General features: G+C 38.1%; 2 protein-coding genes across 5 annotated transcripts in view; one reads left to right on the top strand and one right to left on the bottom strand.

Moving 5' to 3' along the window:
* Positions 1-14,374, top strand: part of FBXL3 (F-box and leucine rich repeat protein 3) — a 27,502-nt gene extending 13,128 nt beyond the window's left edge. For 3 of the 4 annotated variants that reach the window (XM_011237416.3, XM_002929391.4, XM_034665348.1), the window contains exon 5: positions 5,163-7,665. In XM_011237416.3, the coding sequence (XP_011235718.1) occupies positions 5,163-5,806 (644 nt within the window). In that variant the 3' untranslated portion in view covers positions 5,807-7,665. Of the gene's footprint in view, positions 1-5,162; positions 7,666-13,156 lie in introns of those variants that run through there. The other variant, XM_034665349.1, reaches the window with a different exon arrangement.
* CLN5 (CLN5 intracellular trafficking protein) lies at positions 10,271-19,575 on the bottom strand. Its single transcript, XM_034665350.1, is given in 5 exon segments — positions 10,271-12,326; positions 15,201-15,426; positions 16,362-16,527; positions 19,352-19,402; positions 19,404-19,575. Coding segments are annotated over 5 exon segments (1,056 nt in total). The 5' UTR covers positions 19,505-19,575; the 3' UTR covers positions 10,271-11,814.

The following is a 19,575-nucleotide window of genomic DNA, read 5'->3' as shown; positions in this document are numbered from 1 at the left end:
TCTTATTTCCTCCTCTTTGGTTTAGATCCCCCATGTGTTGTTTCCATAGCTCTCTGAACATAACTTAGAGCACTTCTCATACTATAGAAGAGTCCTTGTATCTCTGGTTTCTCTGTGAGACTATGAGTTCATTATTCTCTTTATCCTGGTCCATCGCCTTTTCATTTACTTTTATTAAATACATACATCAATTCTGATAGTATGTAAAAACTTGCATGGTCTCACCTAATGGCTTTTGGGCAAGTTGTTCAGGAAGGGAAGGGAAATGAAAGAGAGTATTTGTAATACTTTTAAATTTAAGAGTATAACCGTAGAGGATTTCAACTTAAAATTTAACGTATTTTTTTGCATATTGGGACTATGCTTTCTCTAAATTGAAATTAAGGGCTGTTTTCTTTCTTCACTAAATATTTTATCAAACTTTTTTCCCCATTTCATATAGTGCTTATAATTGTCTACTTGCTTGATTTCTAGGCACCATTCGATACTAGTAACTTGACTCTGATACTGTACTCTTGATTTTCCTCCTTCCTCTCTGATTGTTCCTGCCATCTCTTTGCTGATTTCTCTTTTCATTCCTTAAGTTTTGGTGTTTCACTGTGTTCTGTGCTAGGTCCTTTTTGTTTTACTATGGAAACTCTGGGCTATGTCATGGCCATCTATGGCTTCAGTTTCATTCTGTATGTTAACACTTCTTACCTAAAGTTGCTCTGGGACTCCAGAGCTATGTGTTGAGCTGCTGATGGCCCAGTTGCTCTGGAGTGTCTCACTGGTACTGCAGATTAATAATGAGCTTTCTTTTCCCTCTATCCAGATCTCTCACTTTTTCCTTTGTGCTGTCTCAGTAAATGGTACCATCCATCCTAGTTGTCAGGGACCTGAGAGACATCCTTGATTCTTCCTACCATTTCTACATCCCTTTACTCACCAAAGTATGGTGACTCCATCACAAAAGTATGCCTTGAATCTCTACGCTGTGGACTGAAGATTTGTGTCGAGCCCCTCTCCCCCCATTCATATTGCTGAAGCCCTAAGCTGCAATGTGATGATACTTGGAATTGGGTTGGGAGAGTTAGGTCCTGAGGGTAGAGGTCTCATAAATGGGATTAGTGCCCTTGTAAGAAGAGACAGGAGAGAGAGGATCTCTTTTTCACCATGTGAAGACACAGCAAGAAGGTGGCTGTCCACAAGCCAGCAAGGATTATGGTCCTCACCAGAACCCAACCATTGCTATTAACATCCTGATGTTGGACTTGCAGGCTCCAGAACTGTGAGGAATAAATGTTTATTGCATAAGTCACCCTATCTGTGGTATTCTGTTAAGCAACCTGAACTAAGACACTGTACCTTCCTTCATCTCCACTTACTACTTCTAGTACAGGCCCCCATAATCTTTGTGCAGTGCCCTCTTTTTTTTTTTTTTTTTTTGAGATTTATTTACTTTAGAGCAAGAGAGTGACAGAATGTGAGCATGAGTGCGGTGGGGAGGGGAGCAGAGAGAGGGAGAGGGATAAGCAGACTCTGTGCTCAGCGAGGAGCCTGATGTGGGGCTCAGTCTCATGACCCTGAGATCATGACCTGAGCCAAAGTCAAGAGTCAAATGCTTAACCAGCTCAGCCACCTAGGTGCCCCTGTGCAGTACCCTCTTAACCTGATATAACTTGTAGCCTGCTCTTTAATGTGATTTCCATGCTACAGACAGGGTAATCTTTCTAAAATACAAATCTGATTTTTTTCTCCAGTTTTCTTCAAAGCTTCTCACTAGGCTTTTGGTAAGATCCCAACTCCTTACTGAGGCTGACAAGGTCCCATATGATCTAGCCCTTGCCTGTCTGTTGGGTTCATCCATAAAGATGTTACCTTACTCGCATCCTGTATATTGAGCTCCCTTCATTTCTTAGAAGGCTTGTTTTCTTCCATGTCTGGGTGTTCACAAAGTAAATATTATTCACTTCCTTTTCCCTCACCTTTTGCCCTCACTCGATCCTTCTAATTGTTTATGTCTCACTGTGTTAGTTCTGGGAAATCTTCCTTGATTCCCTTGTTATGACTCCCAGAGCATTTTTGTTTCATTATCTGCTGCTTCTATTGGGATAAGGATGTCTTGTTCATGTTGTATTTTATTTTCCTAGCACCAGTGCTTGACATGAAGACACTTATTAAATATCAGCTGAGCTAATCAACATTTAGTTACTTAGTATTTTGTGTTGTTGATAAGCCATCATTTGCCTTATGAGGTTGCATACTTGTTTCTACATTTTTGCTGTGATTTAAAAAATGAACTATTTTGGCACATAGCCGTTTGCTTCTAGTAATTTCTTCCATAGGACAAATGATGAAGTGGAAGAACTAGGTCAGAGGGTCTGGATGTTTTTTATGCTTTTTACTGTTTTTTCTTCTAAATGAGTTGTGTGAATTTATAATACCACCAATAATGAATTTCTATACAAGTTGTAGCATATATCAGTGTTTCATTTCTTTTTATTGACAAATAACATTCCCCTTGTATGGATATATACCATGTCTGTCTATTGTTTATTTGGTGGATATTTGGGTTTCCACCTTTTGACCGTTAGGAACAATGCTGCTATGAAAACTCATATGTAAGATTTTGTGTGGACATAAGGCTTAATTTCTTTTGCATATATACCTATGAGTAGAATTACTGAATCATATAGTAACTGTTTAACTGAGTTTTCTATTGTTGCATAACTAACAACTACACATTTAGCAGGTTAAACCAACACTGATTTAGTGGTGTCACAGTTCAGCAGGTCGGAGCTATAGTCATTGCTCAGCTAGCTTGTCTGCTTAGCCAGAGAAGCTCTGAGTCTGACTTCTTTTCTGCAACTGGCCAGAGAAAACTCAGCTTTTGAAGGGCTTATGATTAGATTAGAACTGCCTGGACAATCTTATTAAAGCCAACTGTGCTATATAATGTAACATAATCATGGGAGTGGTATATTATCACATTTACAGGTTCCAGGGGGTTAGGTTGTGGAATCTTAGGGACCACTTTTAGATTTAGCCTGCCACAACTGCTTTTATTGTTACCAGATGATATCTGTTTCTTTTATTTTCATCTTTGGTTACCATTCCCCATGTATTTGTTTTCTTTTTATATTAGGCTTTATGAGATTGTAAAGAACAGAGATCAGATTATCTTGGGTAATGAGGATTTATTTCAAAGTATATACACACCTTATAGAGAGCAGAAACTTTGCAGTGGCTGAGTAGTGAAGCACAAATATCTTCTTTTTTTTTTTTTTTTTTTTGAAATTTTATTTATTTTAGGGACACCTGGATGGCTCAGTTTGTTAAGCATCTGCCTTTGGCTCAGGTCATGATCCTAGGGTCCCAGGATTGAGTCCCGCATGGGGCTGCTCCCTCTGCTTGTGTGCTTTCTCTTTCAAATAAATAAAATCTTTTATTTATTATTGAGAGAGAGAGGGGAGGGTGGGGAGGGAAGGAGCGGAGGGAGAGAGACAAGCAGACTGCACTGAGCACGGAGCCCCATACAGGGCTTGATCCCATGACCCTGAGATCATGACCTGAGCTGAAACCAAGAATCAGACACTTAACTGACTGAGGAGCAACCTAGGCGCTCCAGCACAGATGTCTTTTATTCCCTCTTTTGTGACTCTCATACTGGTGATTCAGTTTATCTCTTCACTGATTCTATTGCTTATATTCTCCTTCCACTGCTATTAAGCTTTGGCTTATTGGTGCCTCTGTGTCTTGTCACTTCTCAAGCAATAGTTAAGCACATGAACTTAAGAGTCACTCAGTCTGTGTTTGAATTCCAGCTCTGCTGTCTTTAGCTGCATCAACTTCAAAATAGAAATAACACTTTTCTAGATTTTTTTTGAAGATTCATGGGATAACATATCTAGTACCTGACATATACTTGTAAAATAAACAGTAGATAATATGATGTGTTTTGTTCCTATCTTCGTTTCTAAACACAAGAAGTAAATGATTTGAATGGATCATTTATCAGGTAGTATAGGCTGTCTGTTTGAATTTTTATACTAGGCCATTTCAGAGATCAGGTTCTGACCTTTAGTAAGATCTCCTGCTGGTAGGGGTTTGGGGTAGTTCTGAAGCATAGTGCCCTAAGTATAGGGAAACATTTATAGAACTGCTTTCTGGATATATTAGAATATGTTAGTTACATTTAATATTTCCATTAATGTGAATTGGTTAGTTATCTTTGACTCATTTATCTAGTGGTATCTTGGTATTTTTTCTTGGAAATTTGATAAGTTTATTATACACTATTAGCAGTTAAAACTCACCTGTTAGAAATCTTAATTAAAAATTTGTCAAATGTTTTACTTAGTTACATAGATTCTTTTATATTGCTTTACCTTTTTTTCGTTTTAATTAGGATTAAGTTTTCAATTTCAAAAAATGTCCTTTGTCCTCTGTAGCAGTGATCATATAATTTTTCTTGGCTTAACCTGTAAGTTTGGTGTTAATGATCAGTTTTTAAAAGAATATGACACTGTCCATGCATTACTGGGGTAAACTTTACTGAGTTATGGAATATTAACATACAGCTGACACTTTAGCTACATGGGTTTGAACTTTGTGGGTCCACAAACCTGGATTTTTTTCAATAAATACAGATTTATGCTATAAATAAAGTTCCTCTTACGATTTTCTTAGTATTTTCTTTAACTTTATTGTAAGAATGTAGCACAGTATATACATGTATAACATACAAAATATGTATTAATTGACTATTTTATCAGTAAGGCATCTGGTCAACAGTAGGCAATTAGTGTTTGAGGAGTCAAAAGTTATGCACAGATTTTTAACTGTACAGGGGTCAGTGCCCCTAACCCCGCTATTGCTCAAGGGTCAACTCTATTTATTAATAATTTATTATCTAAGTTGTTAAGTGAGCTTTCATGTCTTTTTAAGGTATCAGATTTAGAATTGGTCTCATTTTCTTATAGACAGAATTAGTAATAGGTTTTTAAATGTTTGTGACTTTCTGCTAGTCCAACCATATAACTAAATTTTAAATTGTATAGCTTTGTGATAGGGAAACATGCTAAACCTTTATTGTGAGACATGTACTTGATTTAAATTTTTTGAACAGATGATGAACTTGTACAAAAATTTGTAAATAATAAGGTCTTTTTTCTTTCAAGGTATCCTTTGTGTGGCTGATCAATGTCATGGCTTACGTGAACTGGCCCTGAATTACCACTTGTTAAGTGATGAATTGCTGCTTGCTTTATCTTCTGAAAAACACGTCCGATTGGAACATTTGCGCATTGATGTAGTCAGTGAGAATCCTGGACAGACACACTTCCATACTATTCAGAAAAGCAGCTGGGATGCTTTCATCAGACATTCACCAAAAGTAAACTTAGTGATGTATTTTTTTTTATATGAAGAGGAATTTGATCCATTCTTTCGGTATGAAATACCTGCCACCCATCTTTACTTTGGGAGATCAGTAAGCAAAGATGTGCTTGGCCGTGTGGGAATGACATGCCCTAGGCTAGTTGAACTAGTAGTATGTGCTAATGGATTACGGCCACTTGACGAAGAGTTAATTCGCATTGCAGAACGTTGTAAAAATTTGTCAGCTATTGGACTAGGGGAATGTGAAGTCTCATGTAGTGCCTTTGTTGAGTTTGTGAAGATGTGTGGCGGCCGCCTGTCTCAGTTATCCATTATGGAAGAAGTATTAATTCCTGACCAAAAATATAGTTTGGAGCAGATCCATTGGGAGGTGTCCAAGCATCTTGGTAGGGTGTGGTTTCCAGACATGATGCCCACTTGGTAAAGACTGAATGATGTAGGGCATGGTGAATAGCACCTTAACATTAAGCATATTGTATTTATAATAAGAGTTTATTTCCTGTAGTTCTGATGTATTCTATTTTGTGGCATGGAAATTTGATATCTGCATTGAATACGTAAGGATTGTTCATTGGAAGACCCATGGACCAGTTTCCGTCAGAAAACTTCATCTCTTTCTTTAGCCTAATAGCAATCAAAGCTCAGAAAAACTTTTTTTAAATGTGGTTCAGATCTGAAATTAATAACCAGTTATGAAGCTTAACAGTCTGAAAGAAACAAAACCTATATATTATAATATCTGAGAAGTGAGTACTAATAGGTTTTCCAAAGTTATGTTCTCTATGCATTTTTTTAAAAATGTAAACTTGACATTTTAGGGTCTTCAGTTATACATACACCTGTTATAAGGTGTTTAATATAGCTCAGGACAGAGCATTTTGTGAGAAAAATGTAGGATATATCATATCGAATGAAAGAGATTGGTTGAATGTTCTGGAATATGTTACAGAGCTGTTCAAAGAGGTGTGTGTAAGTAATTGGATCTCTTAGAAAACTGGAAGTATCAAAGTGGTTATTATAGAAAGATAATAAACAGAGCCAAGATCAAAGTAAAAGAAAAAAACAGGAAGGGAGGCAGTGTTTAACTTTGTATAAACTTTCAGGTTTGCTCTATAATCTGCTAAACCATATAAATTCTCTTCTGTGATGTTACTATGTATGTGACACTTTGAGGCATCCTATTGTAAAGTAAGGAATGCTTTACCAGTTCTCCTTGGTTTTGTTTATCTTTGTTTAAGCTAGTTTTGAAGTATTATACAGTAATTGAAATGAAAAGCTTATCTATTTAAAAAAGCCAAATTAAAGTAATTAAAAGTAGAACTTTAAAATGTTTATAAATTATTTCCATGAAAGAATATTATTCTCCAGTGAATTTTAGTGATGGCTCATTTTTCCATTTTGGAATTAAATAGTTACATAAGTAGAACTTTCAAAAATCATAAAAGGAGCACCAATGTAGAGTTCAGTATAAACAAGTAAACTTAAAAGAGGATATATTTAAGTTCATAATCATATTTTTGAGTAAATATTGCTCAGTGGACTGGAAAATTTTAATAGAAAAATATCTGCAGTTTTGTGATTGTTAATTTGGTTAAAGTGCTATTTTATATTATTTAAGTTAGGTAGCATTTTTATTACTTTCATATGAATAAAGGTAATCCATACATTGCTGTAAAAATACTAAGTTTTGGGCTACATTTAGTTTTTTTAGGTATTATATAAGCTTTGATACTGAGCACTAGCGCTAGTAGATATTACCTTCCTAAGGGAAATTACAAATGATTTAACCCAACGGACTAATATATTAATGCTTGAAACTTTAGAAAGCATCTTGGTAATTATGGAAACTAACAGTCTTACAGATCTAATCTATTTTTAAAATAGATTACCTTCCTAAGAATAAAGTAAAAGGTTATTTTTCAAAAGGGTATTCTGGCCACATATAAATGAGAAAAAAGGCTGATCCAGACTTGGAAATTAAAAGCAATTATTGTAATATTTTCCCCTCTTACTAAACAGTAAATAGCTTTGTACAAGAGATACCTGTGTTAGTGGATGAAACTTTTTTTCCTTGAACAACTTTGGAAAATGGATTTGACAATACATAATCAGTTCTAACCAAAGCTTTATTTGGAAATTTACTTTTTTGTACAAATTGAATTATATAATGCTTGAAATACTTTAAGTCACTTTATAAGTAAAATGCATAGCACTTACTTTGTTTATACTGTAAAGTATATGTTAAATGCATTTATCAATTTGAGAATAAAGATAGTTACTAATGCTGTTGTATTATAATTTTTAAAAACTACCCTAGGATATGTACTTGATTTTCCAACAAGTTAAATATACAGATTTATGGTTTTAGTTTCAAATTTGTATTTGATAGTGTTGAATATTAAATAAGTTTATGGTAGAATGACTGTTTTGAAGGTAAGATGAGGCAGATGGAGTCTATCCTTGAAACAAGCCCTGATGACTGAAATGATAGGAAATGTAAATTTATTTTTCAAACTTTATAAAGCAAATGGTTAAATTAGAAAGAATAGACTCTGCTTTTAGAATAAGAATTTACAAAACAGATTATTTTGAAATAGAATTCTTAAAAGTCCTTAAACCCAGGTAGCCTTTTCATAGGGAAATGTCATCTATAAATCCATACAATCAGAATAGTTCGTTGTGTTTTTTTTTTTTAAGTTTTATTTATTTTAGAGAGAGCTGGGTGTTGGAGCACAGAGAGAAAGAGTCCTAGCAGACTCCGTGCTTTGTGCAGAGCCCACTCAGCTTGACATGGGGCTTGATCTCATGACCTTGAGATCACAACCTGAGTATGACGCTTAATGGACTGCGCCACCCAGGTGTCCCAACGAGGATAGTTGTTAAACTATTGAAATTATTTTCATTTCCTGTCTTAACAGCTTCCAGAAAATAACTTCAATTTCCTTTGGTAATCTAGGCTGTTTTAACAATACTATCAGAAAAACAAAAAAACAGGCATGACTGAAGATTAAATCAATTTACTGCATTCAAAGAAATTTTTATATTTACAGAAAAGCTTAGAATAGATAAATGGGAGGGGTTGATGTGAAGGCTTAGGCCTGAACTAGGCCCTTTAAGAAGCTGTAAGTATAATCTGTACCCCATACATGACTGGGAACAATCTTTGATAACCATCTGTTATCAAGCAGCCAGAAAAATTTTACCTGCTTCCTGACACCCAACTATCCTTTAAACACAAGGACATATAGGACATATAAAACAGACACAAAGCCCTTTATTCCAGAAGTGAACCAAGAGCTTATCCTTAGAATAATCAGTCCAGTAAAAGAATATATTAAGTAGGGGAGAGAAAATGTAGATGGGCAAATTTGAGAGCGCAGGAATCTACTTGGACAATGAAGGGTAAATGGGAAGATGCTGGAAACAAACTTCAGCAAGCCCATTTGCCTTTGGCTGTGAACAGGGAAAAGCATGTGTGTGGTTTTAGAATACTGTTCTTTGTATAACATACCAACAACTTTTTTTTTTTTTAAGATTTTATTTATTTATTTGACAGAGAGAGAGACAGCCAGTGAGAGAGGGAACACAGGGAGGGGGGGTGGGAGAGGAAGAAGCAGTCTCCCAGCGGAGGAGCCTGATGTGAGGCTTGATCCCGTAACGCTTAACGACTGCGCCACCTAGGTGCCCCACATACCAACAACTTCTAATTCATACATACATACATACATACTCTTAAAGGAACTGAAGTCCCAAAAAATTCTTTTAAGTACCACCAGACCAGATTATAAAACTAGATGAAGTTTCCTAAGACTTCTTTTTTCCCTGATTTGAAAGGAGCTGATACCGAGGGTTCCAAAGATTTTACGGTTTTAGTATTCTAAACTTTTGACTGTTTTCCTGTATGCAACTATTAAAACACATTTGATGACACTTTGTGAGTATACTTACTTGATACTGACCAGAATTAATAAGTGAGGATATATATTTATTCTAAAGCCCTAAATCAAACTTCAACAAAATGGTTTCTCTTAGAAATAGAGGACATTTTATACATTCATAACTTAACAGAAAAACAGAAATCACGTTTAAGTTATATAGTAGATCAAAGGGCAGCAAAATTTAATTGGCAAATTCCTGCCTGGCCGTATTTTGGTTTCTCAACTACCATTTTGAAAGCATCTCTACTCCAAAAGCCCTACTTCATCTTGTAAGTATAGTTCACAAGTTTGATAAATTCTTAAGTACTGATGTGATTTTTATGCTGTGTGCAATAGTCACCTGAGTCTACCTATTATTTTCAGGGAATTCCTTCATTTGTTAATATTCTTAGGAACTGAAAAATACTGAGTATTTTTTAACTATTTAGAATCTTGCTTTAAAATTCAAGTTCCACATCCAGACGTCATTTGCCTTTGCTACGAGAACCAAGTTCTGTGCTTTAGAGTTAACACAAATGTGGCACAAGAGTTTTTGCTTGTTTCCCCAATGCAGTTCTAGAAAATCCAAAATTGTTTTCCCAGATCACTTTTCCTAAAAATCTGGTAGAAGTTGGCATTGCCCGATTTCAGCCACTAGGTGGTGATAACACAAAGATCCCCACTTTTGTGACATTGAAAACAACTAGCAGGTTAAAGAGGCAAAATTAATTAGGAATGTTTAGGCACTGTTCACATAAGTACATAGGCTAAATGGTAGGCAGTGAAACAGTTCTCCCCACGTAGCTGAGCAGATTTCGCCTTCGTGCTGCAGTAAGCGGAGTAATGCAGTGCTTCTCAAGCTATCTGTGGTGAAGGGAGTGGGTTTTTCAGACTGTTGTAGTGCCTATAGTTTTGAAAAAGAATTAAAATGAATTCCTAGACAAATGAAATAAAAACAAAGACATACAAAATACAAGCAATTTCTTTTTTATTAGATTCAACAAACAAAATTACTTCAATAAGTTGCTTTAAAAGAAGTTTCTGAATGGCTTCCTAGCCGTATCTGTACTTGAGCAGTAACCTGTGGTGTTGGTGACCTGTGGTACGGGCACTGGTCTGAGGACTACACTTTGAGTAACCGTGAAACCTTGCTTGATAGTGTTTGCCATGCAGTCAGCAGAACTGGATCAAAATGTGGCTCCGTTACCATTAGCTGGGTAGCCAGGGAAAGGACATTTAACCTTTCTAAGCCCCAGTGTGCTCATCTGGATCAGGTAAATAATACCTAAGTTTAGGCTTTGTAGGAGAACTCAATGATAACTAACCTCTCAAGAGGCACTCAAATGTTAGTAGAAACTGAAAAACATAATTAACATATTAACCGGATTGTCTCTGCTTCATCTTCTTACTGACTGGTGTTTTTTCCATGAATAGACAGTGTTCAGTTGATCATCAAACATTTAAAGGACCTTGAAACCTTGTTTGATGGCCCTAAATGGAAGCACACCTACTTGGAGATCCTTGACGAAAACCTGTCCCCTGAGAAGCGTGCCCTCTTCTACTGAGCTGGCATCTCTACTGGCTGGAAGGACTCCAAGAAGAGTAGAGTCAGAGTGCGCCTGTTCACCCAGATGCATCTGCAGTCAGACACTTCCATGTCCCATGTGTTTGAAGAACTGCAGAAGCATTCGACCGTCAGCTCAAAGTCTGGGGTATGACTATAAAACCCAGGAAAGGCTGGCGCGTAAACTACATTAGGCCAGGTCAAGGATGGCACTTTGTTCTTTGATTCATCATCATAGCTGCCATTTACTGTAACTCTCCCATGACAGACAGACATGGCTTCAGTCTTTACAACAGTCCTGACAGATGAATCACCTTAGAGATAAGGACACTAAGGTTGAGAAACGCTAAGCTGCCTCAATCACAAAATGCCAGTTACTGGCTAATTCTAAAATGCTAGCTAGAAACTTGGGCTCTTTAACACTGTTTTTACCTCATCTGGAAGCACAAGTGCTGCAGCTATGGTGTCCAAATTGGTCTTTAAGTGAAGATAACAAAAATCAAACTACTAGGCCTGGTCCCAAAAGTTACAAAAGCTGTAAAGTCAGTCTAAACCACCACCAAGTACTTAAATGAAAAGGCATAACTACTGTGCCAGAAAAAAGTACCTCCCATCATGAAAATGTCACTGAGGGTATTTAAAAAATCTTGGCACATCATATCCACAATTTAAAAAATACGGGTCCAAAGATCCTATATATCTGATATGAACTGTAATTCATATTAACAAAGCCTTGGAGTTCGAAATCAAGATCACCTAACGTGCTTACTTTGGCCAATGCAGTAAGTTTCAGCTTCTCTCCAAAAAAAGTCCTGAGACGACAATGCAGCAAATCTGCCCAGGTGCATTTCTGCTCCAAGGCAGAAAGGCCTAGGAAATCCACAAATGTAAAACCACCTGAAAAAATACATGCTGGTGATAGAAGGGAAAAAGAGCAGTAGAATTAAACTTTTATAAACTAGAGAGTGTTTTGTTTCTGTTAGGTAAAGGGATTTCTTCATAAGTTATTTTAATAAAAGGGAATTTCATAGGTAAAAACCAGTATTCAAAATTATAAAACAAATAGAACTCTCTGTGTATAATCACTGCATCAAAAATTTGCAAGATACTGAAAAGAAATTCCTTAGTTGATGAATGTGGTTTGAAGGGGTAATAAAATTGTTTTATGGCTAAAGCAAGAGTCTTATTTCCTGTTGGCCCAAAAACAGATGTCTCATTTCCCAAATAGGTAGGTTCTCCACTGTAAAGAAATATTCTTGTATAGTTGGTTTCTATCTTCTTGAACTCTGCTCCAAGTTCAGCCAACTTCTTATATGTCCTTAACACGAATTTAGAACAGTCGTAGGATTCAAACCATGTCTCTGCCCCTTTTTCTGGACTGGCTTGGACAGTCCATGTCTCGTAATAAATCCCCGTTTCATTGTCCTGCTTTACCCACTTTGCCATTTCATTAAATGTGCTTCCTAGTTAAAAAAAAAAAAAAATTACTTATGTGAACATCAAACCTAATCATATTAGTTTTAAGTAAAATGTTCTAACCTGATGATTAAGGCCATGAATAAATAATAGTTTTATTATTATTTAGTTATCTATTATTTATAGTAATAGTTCCAAACCTGCATCTCACGATAGGAATCCAAGCTCAGCCAATTTTTATTCTACTTTTCAAGGCACAAGGTATCTCTGAATTATAAACGTGTAAACATGGTATATAAAGTCTTACATAAAATCATTTGAGGTATAGTCAAAAGCAAAATTATACACATGCAGAAGCCCTCTTTCTTTACTCCACTCAAAAAATCTTGGATTCAGAGGCAAAAGAAAGAAAACAAAGGAAAAAATTGTGGAAGAGGTAAAAGTGAATGGGGCAAAGGCAGTGTTAAGAATGGAGGGGGAATTTATATGAAATTCTAGAGATGTGGAAATTACAGTGACACAAGGGAACTTTTTAGGGTTATAGAAATGTTCTCTATCTTGATTGTAATGATAAGGATGGTTTTATATATATATATTTGCCAAAATTCACCAAACTGTTCACTTTAAATGGATATGTTTTATCATATGTAAATTGTCCTTCAATAAATTTAAAGAAAAAACTGCAAAAAAAAAAAAAAAAGAATGGAGGGGGAAATGCAGAGCTCTTCCCTCATGCAGCACGGTATGCCTACAGTATGAATGGCAGCCAGGGGAACAGCTACTCGAGAAGGCTGGCCTACTGATGATACAAGAGAAAGTACTTACTATAACCTATCCACCTTGAATATTTATTTCCCTTTTCTTTCTATACTTGCAGCTGTTGGGATTCTGCTTACAACCTTCCCACTAACCATACAAATTCTTCCAATGAATCAACTGAACTGGAAATGTTTTTGGCCACGTTTGTGGACTATCCAGATTCCGGAACGGCTCACACTCTCCTACCACCTTGTACCAGACCAGAGGACTGTCTCCAAAAGTTAACAAAACACCATATTTTGCCTGGTTACAACCTTATCTGGGCATTTACAATGCCTAGTAGAGCTTGGCCCCGACATTTCACTCTGTCACCTTGTGTGAACCTTTCTTAAGTGCTCCAACTTGAGCCCATGAAATCAATACGTCGTGTCCTATAAAATGAATAGAGTGGCTGCTTTGATCAATTTTATGGAATTAAAATTGTGGAATAATATAAAGCCTGTTTTCTTAGGACTGGGGATCCAGTTCTTAGTGTTCAACTTTAAAAAGTCACTGCTGTAATTAAGAGAGAATAATACTTCAAAACACTTCTGTAACATGAAAAAATATCAATGAATAGGAGTAATCACAAAGCAGATGGATAACTTGAAAGATTTAAGTACTAGCATATTACAAACTATTATACATGAAATAATGATCACTTGTTCATATCATACACTGATGTCAGAAAGAAAAATTTTCAGATAATGAGATAGGTGGACAGATAAAGGAGAAATGTGGAACTGGCCTGGAATGAAAAGAAGAGTATGAACCCTGAGCACGGTTAAAAGAGAAATGGACTTTGATATTCTTGGGATGGTTTGGGGCACATCAATCAGAAAGTAGGAAGGAAGATCAGATAACAGCACAGTGTACAGTTAGATGACCCCCAGATGACATTTAAGACACCATTCTATTCCTGCTTCTACAACCGGATCTGTGACTTGAAGAGACTGGTAAGTCATGCTACCTGGTTGACCCTCGATTCCTTACCTACAAAAGGAAGAAGAGTGTTTTCTCCTCACTGAACTGTGAGATAACATGCTCCAAAATGCTGTGCCAAGAGCTATCCAAGTGGAAAGCATGATAACATCCTCCAGTCCTGTGGTTCACTGAAGAATTCTTATCACAAACAGGGCTTTCATTCCAGATTATTTCCACTTTCTTGGAGAACAACAATTACGACGCAGAGCTCTATGAACCATACGGGCAAGCCCCCTACCTCTAGCATGCAATGGCAGGCTCATCCCCATTCTACACATGAGGTAACGAGTCAATAAAGTCAAATGTCACGCCAGGTCACATACCAGTTTCTGATAAAAGTTCTGAACTATCTTCATCACTACCCAACAATGCAACACATGTAGCAAAATTCCAAGTGTTTCAGCAACTTTCCAAAACATCCAAAAGAACAGAACATCTTAGAGATAAAATATTTCAATTGCTCGATGAGCCTTAAATCCGTAAGATTGTGTGTATGTTGGGAAGCAATGTAGAGAAGTAGTTAAGAAAATGGTCAACAGGGCTTCACTGCCAGGGTTTCAGTCCCACTTACCTAGCTGTGTGACTTTAACCACTTTGTGCTTCAGTTTCCTCATCTGTAAAAGGGGGTGTGCGTGTGTGTGTGTGTGGAATAACAGTCACTATCTTGGGGTGGTGGTGAAGATAAATGATGTGATATAGATTAAGCACTTGGAACCACTGCTGGGCCCAGAGTAAATCCCCATAAGCAGCAGCTACTAGTATTTCTTGACATAAAAGCATGTATCATCACTGAAAGTCTTTTTCCAGTTACAGTTAACAGGACCTTTAATCAGTTACTCTGTCAGGCATTTTGTGGATTTTCTTCCACTATTTTATTTAGAAAGTCCAATTTAATTGCAGAAAACATTTGATCATTTCATTCATTTTTTACCATGGAATAGAGGAGATACTCTACTCGTCGTCTAAAGGTGACGATTGGCATAAGCAACAGTTTGGGTCAAAAGTTATTGCTTCCAGAAGTACATTTTGTACACTGACCTCTAAAGAGTAGAACATGACTGAAATGCCTCAATGAAAGTAATTTTTTTCATTTGGCTATTGATGCAATCAGCAAATACTGCCATATTTTTGAAACTTACCTGATATGGTTGCTACTAGAACTAATGTCCCATTTTCCTTCCAGTGAATATCATCAATTCCTTCAAAAAAGCAGGCAGCTCCTTGATTACACCAGAAAGGGGCATTCATTTCGGGTCGGAGATGGGGAAATGTACAGTTTCCAAGCTGGAAAAGTTCATACCATTCCATTGTGTAGTTCTTGCCAGTTAAAGTACTCTTGAATCCAATGGCATCATGCATAATTTTCTGTGTAAAGATCATACACGTATAAAAGCATTTGTGAAGGAACCACTGGCCCAGGAACCAAATGGGAGAAGATGTAACATACCACAACTGTGGATCAAGGAGAACAACCGCTCAGCTATTCCTCTTTCATATTGCTATTCTTGTGTCCACCGTGCGGCTCCCCAAATTCCAGGCCCTCCTCCACTCTGGTTTTGACCACTGCTGCTTATCTCAGATAGTAAGGATATTTGCTATATGGACATGCTCTTAATTTGCTTACAGTTTAAAATGAGTTCGAGAAGCTCTGTGCCAGTCTCAGGGAGTCTATATACTTTACTGGGTGATGAGAGGCTCAAATGGTGAGCTAACCTAGGAAAAGTGTGTACAGCAGGGACTAGAAGTGAAGTGTTTCCTGCCTGCCTTGCACCTTCCTCTGGGCTTCTTTTCTTACTTTCCAGGAGATGGGTACAGGAAGTGGGTACGGATATGGAATAGCAAAAGGGATTAAAGCAACTGCATTTGTTATTGTTTGGATCACAAAATATGGTAATATATTTTGACTATATATTTGGAAGATTTTATTTTTTATTTATTTATTTATTTATTTATTTATTTGAGAGAGAGAGAGAGCTTACGAGCACATGCGTGCCCTCGAGAGGGAGGTGCGGGGCAGAGGGAGAGAGAGAGAATCTCAAGCAGACTCTGCCCCCCAAGCACGGAACCAAGGCAGGGCTGGATCTCATGACCCCAAGATCATGACCTGAGCCAAAACCAAGAGTCAGATGTTTAACAGCTGAGTCACCCAGGAGCCCCACTGACTACTCATTTTAAACATGCCAAGAAGAACTACAATTAAACATTATCTCAATAAGCCCTTTGAACAGCTATTAGTCCCTCAAATCCACTTAATAAATCATTTAATTAACCAAAGTTATACGATCAAGATGCAGCCTTACCAAGTGTCCCAGGAGGTTCCCATATTTAAATTCCCATACTGGGGCTTGTAACCGAAAGACTTCAATGACATCATCACCTTTCATAACTGGGATAGGTGAGCCAGTTGGACAGAACGTGTACTTAGCTTGACAATAAGGATCTGGTTCTGGACGGAAGGAAAAGCGTCTAATAAAGAAAAAGAAACCACTAACTTAGATTCTAATAGGAATTTGGTTCCTCTTACACATTTTAGAATCCAGATTTCAGTATCACTGTCAATAACATTTTCAGAGAAAACATTCAAAAGTTTAGCCCATAGTGTTTAAACATTTTATCTGTTATATGTTAGCAAACTCCAATAATGTCTTTACTTATTTATTTTTAAAGATTTTATTTATTTATTTGACAGGGAGAGAAAGTGCAAGCAAAGGGAGCAGCAGGCAGAGGGAGAGGGAGAAGCAGGCCCCCACTCAGCAGGGAGCCCGAAGTGGGACTCGATCCCAGGACCCTAGAATCATGACCTGAGCTGAAGGCAGACGTTTAACCAACTGAGCCACCCAGTGGCCTCCAGTGATGGCTTTAACAGCAAGTAATACATGAAAAGCACTTTGATAAATGCGTGCTTCTCTGTTTTCTGCTCCCTTTGTGAAAATCTTGAAGACAGGAACCTTAACTTAAAATGTTGACAGATCAGACCTAATTCAATAGATAAACACTTACTGAATAAAGGAGTATTTTTCAAGTAATATTTAATTTCCTAAACAATCCATGTTAAGATGATTCCAAAATAATTAAGATTAAATAGAATATATTTTCTGTTTTCTTAAGAATTAACCAACAGGAGTGCCCCTCTATTTGCTAGATGGGATGTGGCCCAACTCATGAATCGTTTAATAAAGCCAATGAGATCTTTAAAGTTAAACAATTTTAAATAATGAAATTAACCAATGATCCTTCAGCCAGTATTTATTAAAGCTCTATTATGTGTAGGACACTACACTAGGAAAGAGGAAAACAAAATTAAAATGATGTTCCCTTCAGAACTGGGGGCTGGGAATACATTAAACACGTAACGAAGTGCGGTGTGGTAAGTGCTAAAGAAATATGCAGAGTCCTATGGGCACAAAAAAGAAATCGCTTCTACCTGATGTGGGGACGGGAGGGCAAAGAAGAGATGAAGACCTAGCTTAGGTTTTTAAAATACTTCCAAAGGTCAGGACACAAAAGCAGAGAAAACATTAAGTATTTCAAGACAGAAGGTAAATAAGACTGTAAAATAAGGAATTTGGGCTTCAGGGCAGGAGAGGGAGGCCGGGACTGTCGTGGCATGACACAGCACGAACCGCAACCCCTGGACTTCTACAGCTGGCGAGGAATGAGCCTCTGAGCGAGCTTCAAGGATTGTTAAGTGGCGGCCCTGGTCTGACTGGATTTGCACACAACAAACCTTATTTTATGAGTTAGAAGAGGGCAGTGAGAGAGGGGAAATTAAGGCAGAGGTCAGTTAGGAGGTTACTGTAGTAATGTGACAAGAGAAGACCTCCCCCTCCAGAAGGCCATGGCAATGGGATAAGGGGGCAGACTACAGTAGTGGACACCCCTATCACCTTCTATATTCGGTCCTGCAAGATACCGATGAATCAAAGACGCTGCCTCCATCTATCCTCTAAAAATCCTGGATTTCTAAGATTTTAGACAGATCTGTTCCTTTATAACCCTAACACATCAACAAAAATTTCTATTTTAAGAAGTTAAAATATTGACGTTAGCCAAAAATATTAACAATAGTCCCCTGAACGTTTGAGACTTAGGTATACTTACTTGTTTTATAGGTGCTCATCTGGTTTAAACAAATACATAACTATATATAGTTTTCACTTGCCCACAGCTAAATCTCTTGTAGGTCAAGGGTAATTTCAAAAGCATAATTTGTGTCAACTTAATCAAGTTAAATTTTACTATATTCAGTAGAGAAGATTAAATATAATTTAATACTCGAAACTTTTATAGAAACACGAAGTTATAGTCCAAGTAGTTTTGGATTTACGATCTCTTCCTTATTTTATTGAACATTTAACTTTTACTTCTTACGAAGATTGTATTAACTTTTTTTCAAGAAAACCCAAACTTCTCTTTTCATATATATGAAGCAAAACAAGGAAGTGGTGCAAACCATTTAGAGAGCAGAATACACTAATATCTGGGCTTGACAACGGCTGGCGTTTACTAAATGTAATCTTCCTAACACACCTGGGGTAAATGCTACTATTCTAACTCAGGACATGTGGTTACAAAGATACGGAGTATGGAACAGCTAGCGATGGTGGTGCTCGATTTGACTGGAACCCAGAACTCTCTCCTGACCACTAGGTTAAACTGCCTCCCCACTCACTATTTTGTCATCCGAAATGGTTGTGCGTTTTCCAAAGCCCTGCCTGGTGCTGACAGCGTGTTTTGTTTCTGTGTATTTAACCACCTGACCATCTTACTCTGTGTAAATACTCTCCTAGGTCAGAGGCTCCAATCAGCTTCACAGGTTTGCAGTCTCTGTGCTGGTCTTATGACTACATTCCACACCCAGACTGGAAACGGGGGACAAACGAGTCACCAACCTTCCCGGGGTGCCCGAGTCCAAGGGGGCGGGGGATTCCAAGGACGCGTGACTTTTAGGGATAAAAACGTAAAGTCCCAGAGAACCCCGGCCAGTAGGTCATGCTGTACATTGTGCCAATGGGTATGCGCTCACCATAACTAACGACGTGCAGGACGTTAAGTAATAAACGCGATATTCAAAGTCTGTTACTTGTATCTAAAAGTCACTCAATAAAATGACATTATTCCCCGTTTCTTCCATGATTAGGGACGGTCCTGAGCCTAGGTCACCTAGAAACTAGCGCAAGTGTCCCGAGAGGAAGAAAGACCCCAGGGGCGGCGCGCGGCTGACAGCTGCGACTCCAGCGCTCTCAACGCGGTCCTTTGCCGCGAGGGGAGAGACTCTGGGCCCCGGCACTTGTAGGGCACGGGCCACTGGCGCTGGGAGGGGCCGGCCGCGGCCGTCGCGCCACAGGAGTGCCAGGGCCCAGCGCCAAAGCGCGCACCCCGGGGCCGCGCCCGCGGCCCGCTGCCCCTCGACCCCCGGGTCGGCGCTGCCCGCCTGCGCCATGTGGCGGCTCCCGATGCTTCCGGCGCCTCCCTAGCCCGGCGACGCGGACGGCCAGCGAGCTGAGCTTGCGC

The sequence above is a fragment of the Ailuropoda melanoleuca genome, chromosome 7, assembly GCF_002007445.2.
Source record: "Ailuropoda melanoleuca isolate Jingjing chromosome 7, ASM200744v2, whole genome shotgun sequence".
NCBI classification, from domain to species: Eukaryota; Metazoa; Chordata; class Mammalia; order Carnivora; family Ursidae; genus Ailuropoda; species Ailuropoda melanoleuca.
This window is presented reverse-complemented; position numbering and strand designations above follow the sequence as displayed.